The sequence below is a fragment of the Phaeodactylum tricornutum genome, genomic scaffold (genome assembly GCF_000150955.2).
Source record: "Phaeodactylum tricornutum CCAP 1055/1 PHATR_bd_28x34 genomic scaffold, whole genome shotgun sequence".
NCBI classification, from domain to species: Eukaryota; Bacillariophyta; class Bacillariophyceae; order Surirellales; family Neidiaceae; genus Phaeodactylum; species Phaeodactylum tricornutum.
The window spans coordinates 1-22,403 of NW_002238032.1; the positions used below are offsets into that span (position 1 = coordinate 1).

General features: G+C 46.4%; 7 protein-coding genes across 7 annotated transcripts; 4 read left to right on the forward strand and 3 right to left on the reverse strand.

Moving 5' to 3' along the window:
* Nucleotides 1-45: 45 nt before the first annotated feature.
* Nucleotides 46-2,251, forward strand: PHATRDRAFT_bd1635 (predicted protein; the record flags this gene model as incomplete). Its single annotated transcript, XM_002176236.1, has 3 exons — nt 46-436; nt 468-2,119; nt 2,199-2,251. 3 exons carry the CDS (start codon nt 46-48, stop codon nt 2,235-2,237), a joined length of 2,082 nt encoding a protein of 693 aa, XP_002176272.1. The 3' UTR covers nt 2,238-2,251.
* Nucleotides 2,252-2,842: 591 nt separating this feature from the next.
* On the forward strand, nt 2,843-6,927 carry PHATRDRAFT_bd1636 (predicted protein; the record flags this gene model as incomplete). The annotated part of the gene is made up of 6 exons (XM_002176237.1): nt 2,843-3,220; nt 3,315-3,596; nt 3,678-3,809; nt 3,913-4,021; nt 4,143-4,379; nt 4,575-6,927. Exon 6 carries the CDS (start codon nt 4,714-4,716, stop codon nt 6,925-6,927), a length of 2,214 nt encoding a protein of 737 aa, XP_002176273.1. The 5' UTR covers nt 2,843-3,220; nt 3,315-3,596; nt 3,678-3,809; nt 3,913-4,021; nt 4,143-4,379; nt 4,575-4,713.
* Nucleotides 6,928-7,988: 1,061 nt separating this feature from the next.
* PHATRDRAFT_bd1287 (predicted protein) lies at nt 7,989-9,072 on the reverse strand (the record flags this gene model as incomplete). The annotated part of the gene is made up of 2 exons (XM_002176240.1): nt 7,989-8,969; nt 9,070-9,072. 2 exons carry the CDS (start codon nt 9,070-9,072, stop codon nt 7,989-7,991), a joined length of 984 nt encoding a protein of 327 aa, XP_002176276.1.
* Nucleotides 9,073-9,516: 444 nt separating this feature from the next.
* PHATRDRAFT_bd1637 (predicted protein) lies at nt 9,517-13,705 on the forward strand (the record flags this gene model as incomplete). Its single annotated transcript, XM_002176238.1, has 3 exons — nt 9,517-9,847; nt 9,896-10,008; nt 10,091-13,705. The coding sequence occupies 3 exons, from the start codon at nt 9,517-9,519 to the stop codon at nt 13,406-13,408; spliced, it is 3,762 nt and encodes a 1,253-aa protein (XP_002176274.1). The 3' UTR covers nt 13,409-13,705.
* On the reverse strand, nt 13,681-15,410 carry PHATRDRAFT_bd1638 (predicted protein; the record flags this gene model as incomplete). Its single annotated transcript, XM_002176241.1, has 1 exon — nt 13,681-15,410. Exon 1 carries the CDS (start codon nt 15,325-15,327, stop codon nt 13,681-13,683), a length of 1,647 nt encoding a protein of 548 aa, XP_002176277.1. The 5' UTR covers nt 15,328-15,410.
* Nucleotides 15,411-16,468: 1,058 nt separating this feature from the next.
* On the forward strand, nt 16,469-17,733 carry PHATRDRAFT_bd1639 (predicted protein). Its single transcript, XM_002176239.1, has one exon. It carries the CDS (start codon nt 16,597-16,599, stop codon nt 17,494-17,496), a length of 900 nt encoding a protein of 299 aa, XP_002176275.1. The 5' UTR covers nt 16,469-16,596; the 3' UTR covers nt 17,497-17,733.
* A 3,452-nt stretch (nt 17,734-21,185) lies between these two features.
* On the reverse strand, nt 21,186-22,274 carry PHATRDRAFT_bd1291 (predicted protein; the record flags this gene model as incomplete). The annotated part of the gene is made up of 3 exons (XM_002176242.1): nt 21,186-21,302; nt 21,358-21,615; nt 21,636-22,274. The coding sequence occupies 3 exons, from the start codon at nt 22,272-22,274 to the stop codon at nt 21,186-21,188; spliced, it is 1,014 nt and encodes a 337-aa protein (XP_002176278.1).
* Between the last annotated feature and the right edge of the window lie 129 nt (nt 22,275-22,403).

The following is a 22,403-nucleotide window of genomic DNA, read 5'->3' on the forward strand; positions in this document are numbered from 1 at the left end:
TTCTGACCTTTTGAAAATCTTGTCTAACTGGCCCTTTATAGTTTCATGTACACGCCTGTCTATCGTGAACTCGGAAATTATAGCTCTCCAATGGTAGGATTAATTCTCTCTACATTGGCGTTCGATCGCTACATGGCAGACTTGCTTCCTGACAAAGTCAGCGGAATATATGCTGTGCTGGTGAATTCTTGCGGAGATTCACATACGTATGAGTTGACGGGTAGCCGCGCCATCTATTTAGGCAGTGGAGAGCTATATGAGCAAGCGTATGCCAACCTTGAGGTCACGGTGCCTTTTTCTGCATACAAACGTCCGAGGCTGCAAGCAGCATCGAAGGACACTGCTTGTTTCAGCTTCGTTTATATCCGGGGAGCTCGTTTGTCGAAGGTTATCGAACCAATCAACCAACAATCTTTGCAACAGCTATCGCTGTTACGTTCTTTCTCATGGCCATGACGTTCTTGCAGTATTCAAGACGAAACCGATCGCTGAGCTTTTCCCAGAGACCACGATAATGTTTGCAGATATTGCAGGTTTTACCGCCTGGAGTTCCAGTCGAGAACCAGCTCAAGTTTGCATGCTTCTTGAAACCCTTTACCACGCCTTTGATGATGTTGCCAAGAAGCGACGCGTATTTAAGGTAGAAACTGTTGGTGACTGTTACGTAGCCGTCTCAGGACTGCCCGACCCTCGCAAGGACCACGCTGTGGTCATGGCGCGCTTTGCCAAGGACTGTATGCATAGAATGCACTTTCTCACGAAAAGGCTGGAAGTCTCCCTTGGTCCCGACACTGCGGAGTTGTCACTACGAATCGGGTTGCACAGTGGACCAGTCACTGCTGGTGTGCTCCGTGGTGAACGATCTCGCTTTCAGCTATTTGGCGACACAATGAACACAGCATCTCGCCTAGAATCGACTGGTCTTCGAGATCGAATTCAAATTTCTCAAGATACGGCCAATATCCTTATTCGAGCAGGGAAAGCGGAATGGTTCAAACCTCGCGACGATGTTGTTGTGGCGAAGGGTAAAGGTGAAATTAAAACGTATTGGCTCTCCGTTGGAGAAAGAGGCAACGGAACGTCTGCAACAGAGTCAACGCATAACAGTGAAGATGGTGGTTTCAATTCCCTTGCACAAACTCTCGGTGGAAGTGACATCGACGGCACAGGATCGGGTCATCAAATTTACAGACTCGCTTCCGAGAAGGCAACTAGGCTGATTGACTGGAACGTTGATATCCTTGCTAGACTTCTCAAGCAAAAAATTGCTAGTCGCAAAATGTCAGTATTTCGAAGTGGAGCTGTGCCTGTGCATGAGGCGAATATAGTCGGCACTGTGCTCGACGAGGTCAAGGAAGTGATAAATTTGCCTGCCTTTGATATCAGATCCGTCAAACACCAACAGGATCCTGATGCTATTGAGCTCGAACCAGCAGTTATGTGTCAGCTTCGCGAATACGTGTCAAATGTCGCAGCAATGTATAAAGACAACTCGTTTCATAACTTCGAACATGCGTCGCACATAACAATGTCCGTGGTCAAGCTCCTATCGCGTATCGTGGCGCCAGCGGACGTTGTTGTTCAGAACGAAGGTCAGAAGAAAGCAATCTTTGCGTCCAAGCTTCACGATCACACATACGGCATCACTTCCGATCCACTGACGCAGTTTGCTTGCGTCTTCTCGGCACTCATTCACGATATCGACCATAGCGGTGTACCCAACACACAACTGATAAAGGAGGGCTCAAAGATCGCGACATTCTACAAGAACAAGAGCGTAGCCGAACAGAACTCGGTCGACTTAGCCTGGGATCTTCTAATGGATTCCACTTTCGAAGATCTTCGGAATTTAATATACTCCACTCAGGACGAAAAAGACCGATTCCGGCAGCTCGTCGTCAATTCTGTTATGGCTACGGATATTATGGACAAGGATCTAAAACAGCTGCGCAATGCTCGTTGGGAAAAGGCTTTCTCACTGGATCATGTAGAAGAAAACAGTCGAGAGAATACTAACCGAAAGGCGACGATTGTGATTGAGCATTTGATTCAAGCATCGGATGTGGCTCATACGATGCAGCACTGGCATATTTACCGCAAGTGGAACGAGAGGCTTTTTGTGGAAATGTACAATGCCTTCGAAAACGGCAGAGCCGATAAGAATCCAGCGGATTTTTGGTACAAGGGCGAGCTTGGATTTTTCGACTTCTATATTATTCCTTTGGCGAAGAAGCTGAAGGATTGCGGTGTGTTTGGTGTTTCAAGTGACGAGTATCTCAACTACGCCATGCGAAATAGACAGGAATGGGAAGACCGTGGCCAGCAAGTCGTCCGCGAAATGATGGCCGCGATAGGGATCAACCGTGAATGAATGACTGTGAAGTAGAATCTGAAAAAGGCAAAATGCTTACGGTAAGTGTTGATATAGACAGGAAATATCCACTTATGCGATTGCGTTGGCAGGAGGCGCAACCTGCTGTTTGTGAGTCATGCCTGAGAAACTTCGGGTAAGAAGGACATTCCATTTATTTGTTGTTGTGTCATGCGAACGATGGTCTCTTTGGTGTCCGTGACCGTATTCTCACCGTCAGCCTCGTCTTGGGAAGAAATATAGAAACCGAAACGAGGATCTTTTAGCCTCGTAGATTTTCAAAAATTCGTGTTTGCACAGTCAATTAACACGGTACGACTGTCAATACAACGAACATATATTATGTATTGTTAGGAGTCATCCACTTCAAGACCCTGAGTCCCCGTTTATTGACCTTAGTGACTTTTTCCTCCTAAGTTAGAGGGTACCAGACCCACGAAAACGAAATCCACGACAACCTCTAGAATTGACATGGATCGGATGATGCTATTCCACGAACTTGACAGTGAGTGCGCACCCCCAACAGAACCTGCTCGTCTTTTCAAACCGTTTCTAATTCTCCCCACGATGAGAATTCCGATGCAACGCCGTATGATAAGTAGCGATCGTGATTCCGACGCTTCGGTGGACGGCGGAGAGTCTAGCATCGAGACAGGCCACGATGTCGGGAAGGAAGAGGATGACCGCGACGAAGTCAAAGAGATCCAAAAGCTTGCAAAGAGGGAAACGAGGAACATCAAGGTGTGGCGTTCAATAGTGGTCTTGCTTCTCCTGGCTGTGGGGGCGAGTGTTTCGACATTGACTTTCATCTTTTTGCGGGACGAAGAAACCGATGATTATGTTGATGCCGTAAGTAACAGAACGCAGACATGTGTTGACTGTGAGCTAGAAATGATAAGTCGCCATGAACTCAAAATCTTTTCAATCTTTTCTTTTCGAATAGTATTATCTTTTTGCTAATACAGTCAGTGACATTACCGATTTCCGCGTCGAAAACATGTTCGAAGCGATGCGCGGAATGAGCGATATGGTGACTGCTCACGCGAACGACAACAACCGAACATTCCCTTTCGTGACTTTACCGCAGTTCGAGACACTTGGAGATCATGCACGGGTGCAGTCAGGGATCGAAACATTTAACTACTTGCCGTTCGTTAGCAACGAGACCAGGCTACTCTGGGAGACATATTCAGTGGCTTTCCAAGGTTGGATTGCTACAAGCAGGGTACGTTTTGTTCTTTTCCAAACCGAAGTAACTACCGTTTGAAGACAGACACTGACGACCGTTGCAATGAATTTTTTGCAGAGCGTCGTGCTTGAACGAGACAACAACATTGCTGAAACCGATTTTGTGGAAGCTGATATCCCGTCCGGAATTTTCGAATTAAAGGAATTTGGACCACCAGGCTATGCCGACTTTGGGAGAGAATTGTATGCGGTACGTACCGTTTTGTCTACGATGCGTTCAAAGTTTTTTCCGTTTCTAAGGCAATCTCGGCATAACCACTAACGATGCGCCCTATCTTTGCAACGGACTACAGCCTGTATGGCAGACAAGCCCCCCACCTTTCAATCCATTTCTCATCAATTTCAACATAGCGACACTTACAACGGTTAGAGACAATCTGAAGGCAATGGGAACGCTTCGAGGTAAGTTCTCGTCCGCCAAAACTGGACATCGAAAGGTTTATTTCTTACCCGGTTCACAAAAATCAGATTCAATCTTCAGTACCGTTGTTGACGTTTCCTTTCTCTCCGACGCGTCTTATAGTGCCGAAGATCACGAAGCTTACCACGCGCTCTTCGTCACAAGCGAAGGTAACGAAACTGTCGCAGAAAGACCACACACTTATCTTCTGACTCCGGTATATGAGCGTCTAGGAAACAAATCGTCTGATGTTGTGGGCGCTTTTGTTTCCACGGTTGCTTTTGATCGGTACTTGGCAGACTTACTTCCAGACAGGGTTCGAGGAATATTTGCTATACTGAAAAACACTTGTGGACAAGAGTAAGTCAGACCGGATCTCACAGGGGGGTCTTCCAGACTTGCACAAACTCTTTGGCTCACTTAATTCCTCACTCGTTTCGACTGAAGATACTCTTACGAGTTGACTGGTACTCAAGCGGTATATTTGGGGGAAGGCGACGTTCACGACAGACATTTTGATAGCAGAAAAGTGGTCATTCCCTTCAATGCTTATAGTAATCAAGATCGTACAGCTGTGGTACCTGGGCATTGCGAATACGAAATAAATTTGTATCCTTCTGCAAATTTCGCGAACAAGTACAACACTAACGAGCCTGTCATCTTTGCATCGAGCATTGCAGTAACGTTCTTTCTCATGGCGTTCACGTTCTTCGTATACGATCGCTTTGTTCATCGGCGAAATACGAAGGTGGTTAATGCGGCGGCTCGATCTAGCGCGATTGTTACATCGCTATTTCCGTCGAATGTTCGCGCTCGCCTTTATGAAGAGGCCGAAGAAAAGGCCAAGCAAAAGATTTCTTCAAAATTGGCAGGCGTCCAGGCCCCACAGTCTCAGCTAAAAGATTTTTTGAACGGATCCGACTCAAACGGGAAAGTTGTCGATTTTGCTAACGAAGAGGACGAGTTAAACTTCTTCAAATCCAAACCGATTGCGGAGCTGTTCCCCAACACGACAATAATGTTTGGGGACATTGCTGGCTTTACGGCATGGAGCTCTAGCCGAGAACCCGCACAAGTGTTTACGTTACTAGAGACTCTCTACCATGCTTTTGACGAGATTGCAAAGAAGCGCCGAGTCTTTAAGGTCGAAACGGTTGGAGATTGCTACGTTGCTGTTACAGGCTTGCCCGATCCCCGTAAAGATCACGCTGTTGTAATGGCACGTTTCGCTCGAGATTGTATGCACAAGATGCAAAATCTTTCAAAAAAGCTCGAAGTGTCGTTAGGGCCGGACACAGGTGATTTAGCAATGCGCATCGGATTACATAGCGGGCCTGTCACAGCTGGCGTCCTTCGCGGGGAGAGATCTCGATTCCAACTTTTTGGCGACACAATGAACGTTGCATCTCGCATGGAGTCCACTGGCGTTAGAGACCGTGTCCAGCTCTCTCAAGACTGCGCGGATTTGCTTGCACAGGCGGGCAAGGCTGGATGGTTTACACCGAGGGAAGATACAATCGTCGCCAAAGGAAAAGGAGAAATGAAAACCTACTGGTTGAGCGCCGGTGATCGCACGGGAACGGAGTCCACAACTTCAAACTCCGATTTTAGTATGTCTGGAAATGGCTTTGACCCTAGCTGGGGTGGCGACTTTGAGCCGAAATCATTCACAAATAGCTCCGAATCTGATCGAAAAGTGCTGCGGTTAGCGTCGGGAAAAGCCAACCGCTTGATTGACTGGAATGTAGACGTTCTACTCCGCTTGCTAAAGCAGGTTGTTGCACGTCGTCGTGTTTCACAATTAAAGTCGCCGACATTGCTCCACAAGGCAGAAACGGTTGAAGAACGCATAGAAGGAAATACAGTACTGGACGAAGTGAAAGAAATTATAGCGTTGCCTGAATTTGATGCCAAGGCAGCTATACGCCAGGACACTCCGGATTCGATCGCTTTGGGACCAGAAGTCTGCCTGCAGCTACACGAGTATGTCAGTCATATTGCAGCCATGTATCAGGACAACCCGTTTCACAACTTCGAGCACGCTTCACATGTTACGATGTCCGTGGTCAAGCTGCTTTCGCGTATTGTGGCGCCATCGGAAGTTGTTGCCAAGAACGAAGGCAAGAAGAAGACAGTCTTCGCCTCGAGGCTTCACGATCACACATACGGCATCACGTCTGATCCACTGACACAGTTTGCTTGCGTCTTTTCGGCACTCATTCACGACGTCGACCACAGCGGAGTTCCCAACGCGCAGCTCGTCAAGGAAAACTCGAAAATAGCAGCATTTTACAAAGGCAAGTCCGTGGCGGAGCAAAATTCGATCGATCTTGCTTGGGACCTTCTTATGGACTACAGTTTTAACGAACTGAGGTCAATTATATACACCACTACAGCCGAAAAGAGTCGATTTAGGCAGTTGGTGGTCAATTCAGTTATGGCGACGGATATCATGGACAAAGGTCTGAAGCAGTTGCGCAACGCACGATGGGAGAGTGCATTCTCTGGCAAACTATCGGAAGAGGACGCTACGGACACTACCAATCGCAAAGCGACGATTGTGATCGAGCATCTCATTCAAGCGTCGGATGTTGCTCATACGATGCAACACTGGCACATATATCGCAAGTGGAATGAGAGATTCTTCACAGAGTGCTACCAAGCATTTCAGAACGGCCGATCTGACACTGATCCGACCGATAGCTGGTACAATGGCGAGCTCGGCTTTTTCGATTTCTATATTATTCCGTTGGCAAAAAAGCTGAAGGAATGTGGCGTGTTCGGGGTGTCGAGTGATGAGTATTTGAATTACGCTATGCGAAATCGGAAAGAATGGGAGGACCGTGGCCAGGAAATTGTGCGCGAAATGGCAGAACAAATCGCCAAGGCACGTACCACATCTTTGTAACGCACGTAGCTGCAAGAACTTTATTCGCGCAGGCATAAGATTAGTGAAAAAGGAACATTCGGAGCCACGTAGCGGTTATTTTGTGCATCTTCTTCACTGTCAGGTCGTGTACAAACAGTAATTCTTTCGTATTAGATCTTTTTTCAAATGTGACTGTCTCACATGCAACGGAATAGCCCCGCTACCTTTGACAAGCCGAGATTCGCACCACCTCATTCGACCATCCGTCGATGCGCCGAACTTCCAAAGTCCAGCCAGTCATTGCTGCTAACTTCACGGGCTTGCCTTCCATCACCAGAGCAAATTCATCTTTATGTAGCTTTTTGCTCGTGATTGTAAATGGAAGAGACGCGCGTGAAATGGGAAAGTTTGCTTGGCATTTTACAGTCATGGTTACAGCTGCATCTTGTTTTGGACGAAAGCCCTTTCGCCGCCGGCTGCTGCGTTGAATGATCTGATTCTAGTAGCGAGATAGTGATTTCAGCCATAATACTGGGGTGCCATGGCATTCGCGATCGTATTGCAATAAAAGGCAGCTAACTTGCTTTACAGTCAGCACGTGGGCGAGCAGGATCGGCACATGCTCAGGAGCGATGCTATGCTTTCCACGCGCAGAAGAAGGCTGAAGGCGGGATGCGGATGATTTCAAAAAACTCTTTCATACTTTTACTGTTAGCCAAAGGAGTGAAGGTAGGCAATCTCCACATCTTCTCCCTTCTGCATAAATGAGACTAGTCCCATATTTGTATGAGTTCAAAGCCCGCTAATCGTCTGGGCTTCGTTTTTCTATACGCACTGACTGTGAAGATGGTGCAGCTCATACCTTCATTGACAGTGAATGCTCAGGTATGTCCAGATTGATATAATAGCAGCAAACTAAAGCAGGATTAGAGCAGCATGATAATGTTGACAGAGTGCCGAGGCAAAACAAATGATCCATCAAAATATATATTTGTTGGCAAAGTAATGCATAACTCGGGATCTGAACTGCCGTCTCATACCGCAAAATGAGTGTTGCATGTGGATGATGCTCTTTAATCGTTACAGCTGCAGCTAGAGAGTTAGACGATTTCATTCGTTCTTGAAGATTCGACGAAGAAATCTTGTTCGTCAGCTTGATGCATCCCTCGCCTCTTTCCAGTTTTGGCATTTTTTGTAGGTTCAATACTGATTGGTTCGTCAAACAGATCTGTTGGCTCCGGTGTGCTGTGATTACCTTGCTTTAGACTGTCGCGCACCTGCTTCTGACTCATGCTATACTCTGGTGGTAGATTTTCCATTTGCGTACTCCCTTGGTGCGTTTCCATGTCGGGTGACGACTCGATCGAAGCATCATCGCGAATGTTTGCTTGCTGTCCTTTTGTTTCGTCGGCAGCGTCGTCCTCATCTTCCAGACCGAATCCTGTAATCATTGGCTGACACTGAACTCGATCGAAAACGTAAGCCACACACAACCCTGCCAGCAAGTCTTGGTTCGGACCGACGGTGGCCGTATTCTGCCACTGGTCCACAAATAACGTCGGCTGGTGACGTTGTCTCCTACCGTGTGTTTTGTCAAAGTTAGCCGTCCATTTTCCACATCGAATCATCGGTGTACAACAAACATTCATAAATCCTAGCCAGGGATTTTCAGCAACCATACGTGGGGGATCAAGATTATCCTTGTTATCAAAAAGGCGGTAGAAGAATCGTCCCTTCATTGGAATGATCTCCAAGTAGGAAAATGGGAAGACCTTCTTGTTATCCACGTCGCGGTCTTTTAGAGGAATCTGCCCAACATAATTTGGTTTATAGGTACAAAAGTAGAATCCATCCTTCCAGAAAGCCTTCCGTATATGGCGTTTGATGCAGCAAAGGCGACGGCCTTCCAGGTCTCCAAAAATGGCTTCGTAGGATCGCATTTCGTTTGTTTGATCTAGCAAAACATATATTTCGTTTCCGTCCTTGTCAGTAATCACGGTATCCGGACGCCAAGCGCCGTTAGGAATTCGCAGGGTAACCTTATCTCGAGTGGGAGGGAACCCGCATAGCGTTTTCCAAGGCTATTCGTAGATGACGCAAATGCAACAATGAGTTTATAGGTGAGAAGAACGCGTGCACTCGACCAGATCAATTGAAATAGAAATCCGAATCGGGACATACCATTCTGTGCAGCGGGCTCTCGCTGTTGGATGAGCGCTGCTGGCTTCAGCGAAACAAAAAATCCCGTGGCGCTGCTCCAGAAAACCGATTAGGAGGTGATCAGCAGAATTTGTTGCCTGATTCGAGGATGCTCGAATGTAGTTTGACTGTGAGATCGAAAGTTTGTGACCTTCGCAAAGGTCACGTAAATGACTCCTAATAGGCCCAAGACCGGAAGAAGTCATAGATTTTGGAAAACGGTTGATTCCCGGTGAATGATACCAAGTCACATATGGTGCGCAATAAAAACACGAGAATTACTGACTATGGCCAGACTGATGAATCCGCAGAACCACGAAACAAAAAGAAGAAATTCATTGTCATCTCACTTTTCTATCACGCCATGGCAGAAACTGTTAGCAAGGAACTGTTATAGAGCAAGTAAGCCAAAGATACGTTTACTAAATCATGTCGAAGGCATTGAAGCACCAGCGCCAGCACCAGCGGCAACAGAATGGAGTCGCGGCTGATGCGGAATTTTTGGACACGATGGATCAGACTGCGACTGTCTTGGAACTCCACCGCTCAAACTTACTGCGTCTTCAAACCGACGAGTTACTCAAGGCGATTAGCCTAGACGTTAGTCCAAGCAGTGCACATGTTCACTGGGCGACTTATGCGCACGAGTACATCCAGAAAATACAAGGAAAGATTGAATCTCTTCAGGTGGATTGGAAATACGATAAAGACAGTCCATTTCCGATCTTGAGCGACAGAAAGAACATTTCAGTCCATTCAAGTAAGACTCTCATAACCCAGCCCACGGGTTGCTTTGCAGCAAACATAGGCCTTACCACACTATCAGGGAACGCTCGTGTCATACCGACACTAGAAGTACTCGTTAAAGTACCCAATGATGCTTTCGATTTCAAGGATTACTTGCGCGAGCGCTACTTTGATGTAAGTTTTTCCTTTGAGAAATAATGAATGACTCGAAGAGGATACATATACGTCTCTCACTGCGTATTTGACAATTTTGCAGAAACGAAACCTAGTAGTATGGCATGTTGCGCGATATCTGTCACAAAGAAACTTGCGTGCGGTCGTCGGAAAAGTGTGCTATCGTTTTGGTAATTCCGACTTACGGAAACCCGAGCTGCTGCTAATACCCCCGTGCCAAGTCTCCGACAACAAGATTGATGGAGAAGGATCAATACAGTCAAACAAACGGTTAAGAAAACCGAGGTTCCGACTTTGTTTGCGTTTTGGTATGACCAACTGCAGCTGGATTCCACCCCTACGATTCGTTCCGAATAGATGTAACTTGTCCCACACGAAGTCGTCACAAGCTTACAATCACGCCTTGGCAGAAGAGGCTGCTCATGAATTCGAAGATTTGTCCAGCTCCTCCATCGAGACATATCCGAATTTGAATCAAGCCTTAATTTTGGCTAAAATCTGGTGCTTGCAACGGGGATTGCTGTGTCACGATGGCTTGAAACCAGAGAGCTTGGGCTTGCTACTCTTATTCTTGTACCGCACCAAACAAGTCAGCCCGCGTATGGGAGTCATTCAGACGTTGACCGCACTTTTGAAGCTCTTGACAGACACAGATTGGCTAGGCAACAAACAATCAGTGAAAAGGGTATCAGATGCTGAAAAACAATCTGGGAGCATCTCTTCTGACCAAGCTTATCGAGATTTACTTCAAAAGCAAAATCCACGTAGGGTTCTAATATTGCCGAAGGAGGGTGATTCGGTAAACGATACCGTTGCAGCGTCGGAATTGGCCAAACTCTATACACAGCAAACGACGGAATCCCCCTTGACTGACATGGATCCTCTCACGCTGTTGGAACTTTACGAACGAGACTATCGCCTCGGGCCTGTATTTTTGGATCCATCTATGACGTACAATTACCTGGGCCGAGTGTCGCCATCGTGCATGCGTTTGATTCAATTAGAAGCCCAGAAAAGTTTGGAGTGCTTGCACGGGACTTCACACACACGCCCTTTTCCGTACTTATTCATGATTGAAGCACGTTTCTGGTCGCGATTTGATTCATACATACGTGTTCCAATAAAAAATATTGCCTTTTCCTCTGCTTTGTGGGGTGATGACCGTCGTGACCTCGGAGACTTCGAATCCATTTCACGTGGACTGGTGCGAATTTTGACTTTGGCTTTGGGCGATCGCGTAAAAGCAATACGGGTCCTGTCGACAGGCAATGGTCCGATGAACATGCTGTCCAGTGCTCTGAAGGACTCGGACGAGGTGCCTACCAAAGAGATTGCGCTTGGTAAACGCGTCAAAGTCAGAACGAGTTCTCCAACAGGTAGTGATTTTATAGTGCTAGCTTTAACTTTGAATCCCGATACGTGCTGGCGAAAAGTGGAGCGTGGCCCGCCGGCGGATGACCTTGCTGGGACTAAAGCGTTTTTAGATCTATGGGGAAGCAAAAAAGCTGAGCTACGTCGCTTCAAGGACGGGGCGATAGTTCACGCGGTGGTTTGGGATGCAACCGTTGAATGTATGGAAGGATCGGAAAGTGATGCGCCGTACATATTATTTCAGAACGACGATAAAGTACAAGGCGGTATCGTGGAGCGTATTGTGCGCCATATTCTCCAGATGCATTTTCTAAAAACTGAAGACAATACGTTTCCGCTTGAATTTTCGCTCAGAAATCTCCTCTCTTCAGTTGATGGCGTTGTGTCAAAAGAGCTGTCTTCCGAGGCGACTCTATTTAACCCACTTTCGGCACATCGAAACGTAATGAAGGCATTTGATGCTCTTTCGACTTTTTTACGCAAGCACAGCGCTCCCGCACTACCTGCAACGGGATATATGCATTCCCGTTTGGGCATCCCTCTATCAATCGATGCCGTTGAGCCCCTCTCGCCCTCTTTACGCTACTCCGAGTTGTTCCCACCCATACCTCATCCCAGTCTCGGCTACAAAAGTACGCTAGGGCTAAGAAACGTTTCTGGCTCGATCCAGTCCAAGCCAGTCCAAGTGCAGGTGCGGTTCGGGCTCTCGTCTAAATGGCCTTCGGATCTGCGAGCCATCGGTGCCGCCAAGACTGCTATGTTGATCAAACTACTTGAAGGGATTGAAGACATGAAACGCCAAGGCGCTCAAGATTCCTTAGCCTTTTACGGACCAACGGCAGTTACGCCCGACTATGCTGATATCGGATTTATGGGCTACGTTTTTCGTATTTTCGTTCGTGCCGACCCAGAATTGAAGCTTCTTAAAAGTGTTGTCCAGCCAACTCGCGAGGCTGCAACTCTATTGAATCAGCTAAGGAAGCGACATGTAATCGGATCTATGCACCACAGCTTGGTTCATTCAGTCTTTACCAGCCATCCCTCCTCCAGCGTTGCTGCTCGGATGGCAACACGATGGCTCTCTACGCATTTGATGTCAGGAATGATTCCTTTCGAAGCGGTAGAACTTCTCATTGTATCTGTTTATACGCAAAAGTCATCCCCGCTGGACGCTCCTGGTAGTGCGGTTACAGGACTCTTGCGATTTTTTCATCTGCTTGCGACGCATAATTGGGCGAAGGAGCCATTGGTTGTCGATCCACACTGTTCCTTAACAGAAGAGGATTACTCTCAATTACTTGCTCATTTTGATGGTGTTCGCGGAATTGATTTGCAAGACGGGCCTCCTATGTATATTGTCACACCCTACGATCAAGTAAACAAAGACTTGGAGGACGCACACGAAGTGTCGATAACCAATCTGCCGACAAAATCTCTTTCTTGGACTCCTGCCTTCACCTCTACGAATCCAGAGTGGGTAGTGCTTAGTCGATTGTCGATGCTGGCGTCCCGGACTTACTCGTTTCTACAGAAGTCTTTAGTGGACTTTCAGCGTAACAATTGGTCGGCTGCCTTTCAAGTAACTGCCGCCTCCTTTCACGCCTACAGTGCCGTGCTGCGGATAGGCCCCGACTTTGTTGTAGATAGCGAAGCCTCGTCGACTGGAGGCTCACTTTCAGTGCGACCCAATAAGAATGGTGCCTACGAAAGTTCTTATACACGCAGTATGCAGAATCGATCAGAAGGCCCGAAGCTGCTTCGTCGCAAGCTGTATCGAAATTTGGTCGATTCTATCGAGAGTCACGAAGAAGTCATTTTAGAATGGAGACCAGTAGACGCATTGATAGATAGGCTCCGTTCACGACTCGGGTCATGGGCAGTCTTTTTCTACAATGATTTGTGTCCCGAAGTCATTGGTGTATTGTGGCGTCCTTTGTTCGAACCGCGTTCCTTTTCGGCACTTGCATCTGAATACGCACGGCCTATGAAACACGGGATATTGGGCCACGGATACTCTAGTGACTGTTAATGTGAACGATATACTGCGCGAAGCTCACCAAATAACGAAGGACATAGTTACGAATCAAAGAGTTTTTGACCATGGACCCGCAATGGAGAAAAGTGGCAAAAAACACAAGGGTTCGGAAGTTCCTGTCGCCGACAAGCGCGCTACAGATGGAAGCAGTAGCTGTGCTTCCATTTCTGAAGAAGACAATGATTAGCCTATTTTTGGATCTACCAGCACGATTTAAACGCTTGGGGAAACTTTGGATCGCTCCGACTTTCAAAATAGAGTTAATCTTATTCAATTTCCACGTCTGTTTTGATTCCGAAAAATCCTATCTCGCGTTTCTTTTCGCTCGACACGGCCAACCAATTGTCTCCCCAGACGAGGCACGACGCTAGAGAGACGTCAAAAGAGGCCGTAATCTTCCATTCCTTGACGGTCGAAATGCGGACGCTGCCGGGTCCTCCGAAAGCTAGATACTTCCCGCTTGGATCAAAACTAATGGCATGAACTGTTCCCAATATGTCATCTCCTTCTGTGTTCAAGGTCGCTAGGGCCTTCAGCTTACGCAAATCCCATACGACCACCTTCCCGGACGCGTACGATGACGCAATGTGATAGCCGTTGCTAGAAAAGGCTAGATTAGTAACGGCATCATTCTCCTCGCTTCTAGTGATACCGGGGTCGTCGTTGGCGTCGTGTTTGAGCGTACTCGCTAAACTTTGTGATTTTAAATCCCACAGTAACAGCTCCCCGAAAGCCGAACCGGCGACGTAAATCAAACCGTCTGGATGTAGTACCCCACAAACGTATTTCTCTTCGTGCTCGGGATGAAACACGCTAATCGGGGTTATACCCTGCGTCCTGTCGAATCGACTGATTGTAACGCGGCCGCTTTCTGACGCCGTCAACAAATGCTGCCCGTCGGGATGAATGCGGACGTCAACGATTGGAGTGTTACTCACAGAGAAGGAACCAACATCAGCACCCCCTTCTAATGCAAACAACTCGACCTTTCCCGTTGCGAGTCCAGCCACTACGTAGGCTTCGTTGATATCGACCGACAGCGCTGGTTTAGAACCACTGGATACTGTGTGTAGAACCTTGTCCGCATCCCAATCGTAGACGACAATTTGCTTGTCCTTACCCGTTGTAACTAGAAAGGGCAGCCCAGCTTTGGCACCAGCCATGGCAGTAATCCCTCGACAGGATGACTTGTGCCAGGACTGGAGCGACGAGAGGGCATACGATGCCACGGCTTCAGAAGATGGAGCCTTTGCGGCGGCTGCCTTTTGACTCGCCTTACGCGTTTGTTTCAGAACTTCCCACGATGCTATCATTATTTTCAAGTCTTCGCCTGGTAATTCGTTGGTAAAGGGAACTGTGGCGTCGCCATCGGCCTCCTTCAACACATTGTTTGAAGTGGCTTCCTCGATTTTGCGTTTTTTGTTGGAATTGTCTTCGTCTGGGTCGGGCACGGGTGCCTTGCTGTTCGCACCGGCTTGGTAGTCCTGAAGCGCTTGGCGCGCGGCATCGCGTTCCATCCCCATTCGAGCCACAACTCGGACAGCAGCGTCATTTTGATACAAGGCTTGTGACAGCTCTTGCCGAGTTTCTTCTAAAGCCTTGCGCGTGTCGAAGAGTTCCAAAGCGAGAGAGTCGTATTCCCTCTGCAAGGCTGTCAACAAACCAGGCATCGAAGTAGCCTTGGGGTTGGGTGGGATTATCGAAATCGGCTTGGATTTTTGACTAAAGTGCTGCAATGTAACAAGATCATCTTCGGTGAGAGCGCGACTATTCTCAAAAGGGTCCTTTCCGCCGTTTTCGGAAAGCTTGGCAAGCAGCAATCGTTTGCCACAGACATGTCCCGATGGAGTGACGACAACATCCCCGTCAATTGTTGGCAGAAGCTCTCCTGTAATTTCGCAAGCGAATGACATGCGAAAAACTAAATGAGGAAAGGAAGGAAGGAAGGAAGGAGGGAAGAAAGCTAGCTACCCAGCAAGTAAAGCATATGTTGAATCTGTACTTGTTTGGTGCCCAGTAAACAGCACGCTGATAGACCCACGAGAAAACAACACGGTCTTCCAAGTCACCGTCCATCCAAAACACAAATGAACGGCGGCGACAATTTCCACAGATCGGGATAGCGAATAATAGCCGGGACTGCAGAAAATAGTTTATGATAGTAACAGTGAACTGTGAAAATACTATTGCACGGCTCGAACACTACTCTCTCGTCCTTTTTACAGTTAACTTTTAGTGAGGGTCAACTGCACTTTTCTGCTCAATAGCGGCAGCAAGCAAAACAACGACAACGTGAGCACAACTTTCCAATTTCCTCCACTTTGATTGGAAGTGGAGTAAGGCGTTGTTGAAAGCCAGGAATCAAGGGAACATATTTGCAGAAGTCTCTAACAACAACAACACACAGCAAGAATAGCCCTACAGACCAAGACGTAGGCTCTCCAGCTCTAGCAGAGCAATGTACAACTTTATAAAAATGCACGACATCGGACATCTTGGCTCCAAATACGTTCTTTGTTACCGTTAGTTTTACTTTTTTAGATTGACTGTGAGCAAGACCCATTGTTGGACAGTGACTCTATTGATCGACAATATCAAGCAGGTAAAGATGAACTGTAAAGTGTGATATTTTCGTCGGAACACGACGCTGAACCACTGGGGATAAATCTTCCAGTCTACACGATTGCTTTTTATTGTTAAGAGAGTTCATTCAAAAAAATATCGTCAACCAGATGTCGGAAATAACTGTAAACGCTATTGCCTCCTATGTAAAAGATGCTACTGGAGTTTTCAAGCGGGAGCGCAGATGACAAAATGAGAGCTCTAAAATGTTCATAATTGCAATTTCGTGCTCGCGGTTTCGAGGAACCTCTTGTTATTTATTATTTGTTCGTGTAGAAAAATCGACACGCGTGACCCATTTCCGTTCCCGTCCAATGAATATTTCCTCGACCGAAATTTGTGAACAAATGCGTTAGCACAGGTCGACGCAACGCTTGACAGAGGTGCCGCCAAAAACGCAACCCGCCGCTGCATTCATCACGCTGATTCATTCGAAGGACCTCTAGCGTGCTCAAGCACTACCCGGAGTTGTGCGCAAAGGCTGCAATCGACTCAAAGCTGCCTTTCCTCCTCGCCCCTTCCGCCTGAACCTCTTGTGTAAGGGTATTCTAGTAAAAATAATGAGTATGAGCGACAGCGTAAGCGAAGCTTCGTCCGCGACGCCGTTGCAGGTCAAGGATGAATCCATCTCTCCGAGATGGGCAGGTAGCAAGGAAGATGCAGAGACATTTAATCTCATTCACTGGGTTGGGGTGACACGTGACAATACATTAATGGCCTTTTACGGTACGCAGGATTCTAAAATCAGCAAAATTGCGGATCGCTTGTTAAAAAAGGAAGCCAAAACTGGTTGGGATTACTACACGTACGCGGTGCAGTCACAGAAGCGCCTCGTTCACGCGGTCAAGTTCCACATATACGAACGTAGAGCATTTCCTGTTGGCAAGCGCGTCAAGTTACGTGGGCTCGCACACAACACCTTCTTGAACGGAATGGCGGTCCGAATCCTAGAGTACCACCCTGATACAGACAAATATCTCATACGTCCTACAATTCCACTTCCCGAAGAACGAAAACTCTCCAGTACGGGACAGTTGCTCGTCAAGAGTGAACACCTGTTAGCAGAGACAACCTGGGACGATTACATAGTTTGGTCCTTTTGCGCAGTATTCAACGGCAAGAAACTCAAGGAAACCGACATCTGCACTTTTGTCGAGAAGCTCGTCTTCCTTTCGGAAGAATTCCGCGCTACGGATGCATGGAAGCAGAGTGGCAAGATGAGCTGCCAAACAGAATTTGGACCCATCCTCAAAGCCCAGATAGACCTGTTTTGCGAAATGGGACGGGAGGCATTTCACGACCACAGCTTGGAACTCTCGAACGAAATTGTGGCCCATAATCTCTTCTTGCTCTCAAAGGGCAGCGAATACAAGAGTCCAGCCGAAAAAGCACGTGAGCAATCTCTGAGCGAAGCCACACCGTCAGTTTCGACCGCCAACAGCACCAGCAACTCGTTCTAACCAAGGGGGTCCGGATTGTATAGTCTGAAGATACGCGGGCCTCGCCACTGACAAATATCCACTACATGTCGATAGGTCGCTCGCTAGCTGTTGGAAAAGGGCTATGTAATGTGCCATGGTGTCTCCATTGTGTGCGTTGGAAATCATAGCCAAAGAAGGCACCGAAAATCTTACACAAAGAAAATTAAAAGCAATCTCATGGTTTGGGCTCCACACAGATCTTTTCTAGCACATTTTCCTAGAAGCGTTGATGACAAACCATATTTTCGGGTTTTCGCAAATAACTGTATGTTTTGCAAATAATTGCCACGTGTTTTTTGTTGTTATTGAGTTAAAAGGGGACCGTCTCGTCACTCCTTCGTTGAATGCTGGACCTCTCCTTCTTATTCCACGAAAAAAGCAGTCAGTTGATTACCTTGCAGCTGTCCAGCAGCCTCCTACCCTCTATGTACTCCGCTGTAGCTCCACCTGTCTTCAAATACCAGCGGATAGGTCGGCTCGCCACAGACACCTCCAAGGTCACCTAGTCCCTGTGCGCCCTTTCCTCCGCATCTCATACTGCATTCATCGCCTTTGAGCCTAGTACGAGCACGACCAGCTCTACGCGTACGAGCCTTATGGAGTCGTTGGCTTTGCCTCTCCTCACAATCGCGCCATCAACTGGAAGTTCTTCTGCGATGCCAAGTATTGCCTCTGGGATGTCTAACCGTAATGTAAGTAGTATCTAGAATGGTAGAAAACCCCTACGTCAAGCAGTACATATGGGGTTCATATCCCTTCTATCGGACAAGTCTATAATCTTATGTTTTATGCCTTTGATTGTCTATGAAAGAATGCGGAACCCTTTTGGAACCTTAGACGCAATTTTAGCCGTTATTGTTGCACTTTTCTAGTTTATCAGACCCAGCGTTCTAAGCTGAGGTAGCGGGATCAAAGATAGTGTGTTTCTCTCACGGTATATACCCGTCCTGTGTGTCTTTGAGACATTTGTCTCAAAACAAGTGTGTCACAAGCAGAAATCAAGTGTATACATGTTTACTGCAAGTTGTGTACATGTCAGTGGAATTGGCCTTATTATATGCATTCCTATGTAATTATGGCATAGTGAGAAGATACATGGGCAAAGATTTGCAGTATTCCCTACTTACTTTGAGAAGGCTCTTGGTTAGTATGGAGACTTCAGTTGCACCAAAACTCCAAGGAATCAATTGGATTCAACGGAAAGAGTCATTTGGATGGAAACACAAGGGAAACAGATGCAAATTGACAAGACCCAATTTTCATACCATGTGTGTTACAAGAGATACTTACAATTCCTTGATAAGTATGCAAGAACGGATTTTGCATTATATGGATACTATGGTGAGCATGGAAGATTCAGGTTTAGTTGGTGAAGTTGCCAGGACTGCAGTCAAGTTTGGATATGATCTGACAAAAGGGCACTAGTTTGTAGAACTTAATCTTCTATCATTGTTTTATGAGTTCTTTGATCCGTACTGCCTTTGCATAGGTCCTTGTATCCGCTGCCTAACCCAAGGAAAGCATTGCCAACAAGTAGAGTTTTACAGTCCCTAAGCCGGCCTAGGTGTATTGCAGGTCATTTGTAATAATGCCCACAAGTCTTACCAGATTCTGTTTCTAACAGCGTTTTGTCCCACGGTGTACAGTGGTGTATATTGTGACAGGATCCATCCCTTACTGACAATGAAACTGAACTTGCCACTGATTTATTAATGCTATCCAGGATCTCCCATATGATCCGTACATTGAGCCCCATTTCAAATTTGACTGGTGAATATCAACACCAACATGTTGCAAATTTTGATATGTTTTTGTCACCTGGCAGTGTTGCTCATTCCACAGCTATTGACAATATACTTTTGTTAAATAAGCACAACATGTTTTGCAACACACATAATGACAAAGCCTTGCGTCCTTGCCTTGGTTGGGTCTCCTCCAACACAGTCAAGAAAACCATTTTGGCCACCACGCACTTTGCTTGCAAAGTCTATAATGCACCTAAGCGTAATCATTCCAAGTACTGTTTTCCAGCACTCAATGTTCATTGCCGCAATGAGGCTGTGGTTACCAATACCATTTGGTTGAATACACCCACTGTTGATAACGGAGCTAAATCTGTGCAACTATTTGTTGGCCAACAACTGCTTGTTACCGACTTTTATCCTATGAAAACTGACAAAGAATCTGCTAATGCTCTTGAGGACAATATTTGTCATTGAGGCGCCATGGATAAACTTATCAGCAACCATGCCAAGGCCAAAATCAGCAAGAAAGTGTCTGACCTTACTTGTGCTTATCACATTGATCAATGGCAGGGTGAGCCCAATCATCAGCACCAAAATTATGCTGAACTTCAAATTACATCTGTTGAAGCAAACGCAAATAATATTTTAAACAAAACTGGTGTTCCCAATTTTACATGGTTATTGTGTGTTTCCTACATTTGATATTGATTTAATCATTTGGCACATGAGTCTTTACACAATTGGACCCCTGTCACGGTTTAGTACCATGCGACATGTCCACCAAGAATGTCCATTTGTTAGGTGTTGACATGATGGATGGCAGTTGGAGTGTTTACAAGCATGAAGTGAGTTGCATAGAACTTAATTTGGTCTTCTTGTATGGAATTCCTAAGTATAACAATGTATCAGGCATTGGAGAGAACGTGACAAAGTCAGTTGTGTTCTGACAGTGGCAACAGAGTGGGACAGCCAATCCTTATCACCTGACTAGCGGATGTAAATGTATGCGCTCCATTTTCCGTGTCATGTGTGTTTTGAAAGGTATTTCCGGTTCCACTATAGTATATGTGAGTGTGCGCCATGGTATAAGGATACTATGGCAAAGGAAAGATATTTTGTTTTGTTTGAGTTTGTTCCTCAGGTTTTGTTGTATCTTGGCAAATTGGAGGAACAACAAGAACTATTTTATAGCACTAATTCTTCAATCATTGTTTCATAAGTTCTTTGATCCGTACTGCCTTTATTGCATAGGTCCTTGTATCCACTGTCTAACCTGTGGGGAGCGTCATCAACAAATAGAGTTTTACAGTCCCTAAGTCTCTTAGGTGTATTGCCGGTTGTTTGTAATAGTGCCCTCCCTGGATTACCAGACTCTGTTCCTAACAGCTTTCTGTCCACACGGTGTACTTTGGTAGTATATTGTGATAACCCCTCTCGAAATTCTTTCCGGCAGTACTCCCAATATTAGTGTACACCTTCAATTTCATTTCTGGGAACCAATGTATTTGTTACGTAGTACAACCAATGTACGTACGTAGAACAGGAAACGCTGTGTCGACAATACCTGGTAAACGCAAGGTGGGCGTTATTACGAACGACCTGCGATACACCTAAGTGAACTTAGGGACTGTAAAACTCAACTCGCTTACGACGCTCCCCACGGGTTAGACAGCGGATACGAGGACCTATGCTAATGCAATATTTGGATCAATGACTTTCTAAAACAATGAGAGGAAGATTATTCTACTACTAGTCCATCAGGCTAGGGAGGTCCAGTTCACTGGACTGCCGTTACCATGTTCCAGATAATCTTACTCACATGTACGAGTCTTCTTCTTCTAAATATAAATCCCACACAGAATCTTGTAGCGAGTATTCATTCCTCCTTGATTACTCCCTCATAATTCGTGGGACTGGATCCTATCATTCATTTGTATAATCCTTTCCTGTATCCTCTTCCAAAGGATTCCCATAGTCATCCCGCGAATACATCGTGTCGTACAATAAGGCCGACACAAATCCAACGGTTCCATCGCCATCCTCAACATGATCACCAACCACGTTCCTGTTGGTATCTTTTACCTGTCGCACAGACATGTCGCGATGGTGTATACCGTAACATGAGGGTTCCTTCTGTCTGTGCCTTCAACTTCAAAATAGCAGCGCAACCGTTCTTGCCCTTGTTGAACTCCTTGATAAAAGCCCATCCTGGGCCAGTTGTGGTAATTGCCTCTTTGAATTTGTCAAAAACTTGCTTGTTGTCAATCACAAATTTTGGGCCTGATAAGATTGTCTGGGCGACCAAAAAAGCATCCATATTGTTGTAATCTTCAAGGGGGGCGGTCTCAGGCTCCTCCTGAGTGTATGGTATACATACAGAAGAGGAGTCAGCAAGGGACCACGGCAGAAACTCATGTACTGGTTCAAATTTTCGAAGAAAGAACGCCATTTTGTCATACCCTTGAGGGGAGTAGACTTGACCGGTGTCTGGGTCTTGGCCACCTCGGGGATTTCCTTTTCCTCTTCCATGCGGTTGCAGGCAAGCTGATCAACTTCACTTATGTTGTCCTCAGCACAAACCTCGTTTCCAAGACACTTCAAGCATTCAGCCCAGTGGATGATAACCAAAAGAGTTGACTTAGAGTTAAAGCCAATATGGATCTCCTTCTTGTTATCAGCCGTTCCAGGGGGATAAGTGCTCTTGAAGGATTTACCATGGTGTTGCTTGTTCATAATATTGACAAGGGAGTCAAGGTCCTTAGTGGTCAAGCGGATCAAAGAGGACATAGAGCCAAACCCTTCCAACACAAGAGCCTTGCGGGTACCAATGTTCATTCCGGTCATGGCGAGAGGATTGTCGTAATGGTTAACAACAATGGGAAAGACAGGGTTTTTGTTCATGACATTAGGATTTTCGATAACAGGGGCGACATTGGCTTGAACAGTTCCGTCAACGACAACAGCATTGAACGCGTCGTCGATGGTAGGGTTGTTGGGAGCAATATCAGACATGGTAAGATGGTGGTAAATTTTTGTATACTGGTGAATACGGTATTTCGGAAAATTGCAGCTGAATTTTCAGAAAAGTGAAAGAAAAACAGTGTTTGAGATAGAATTCGTAAATGACTGACATGAAAGAAT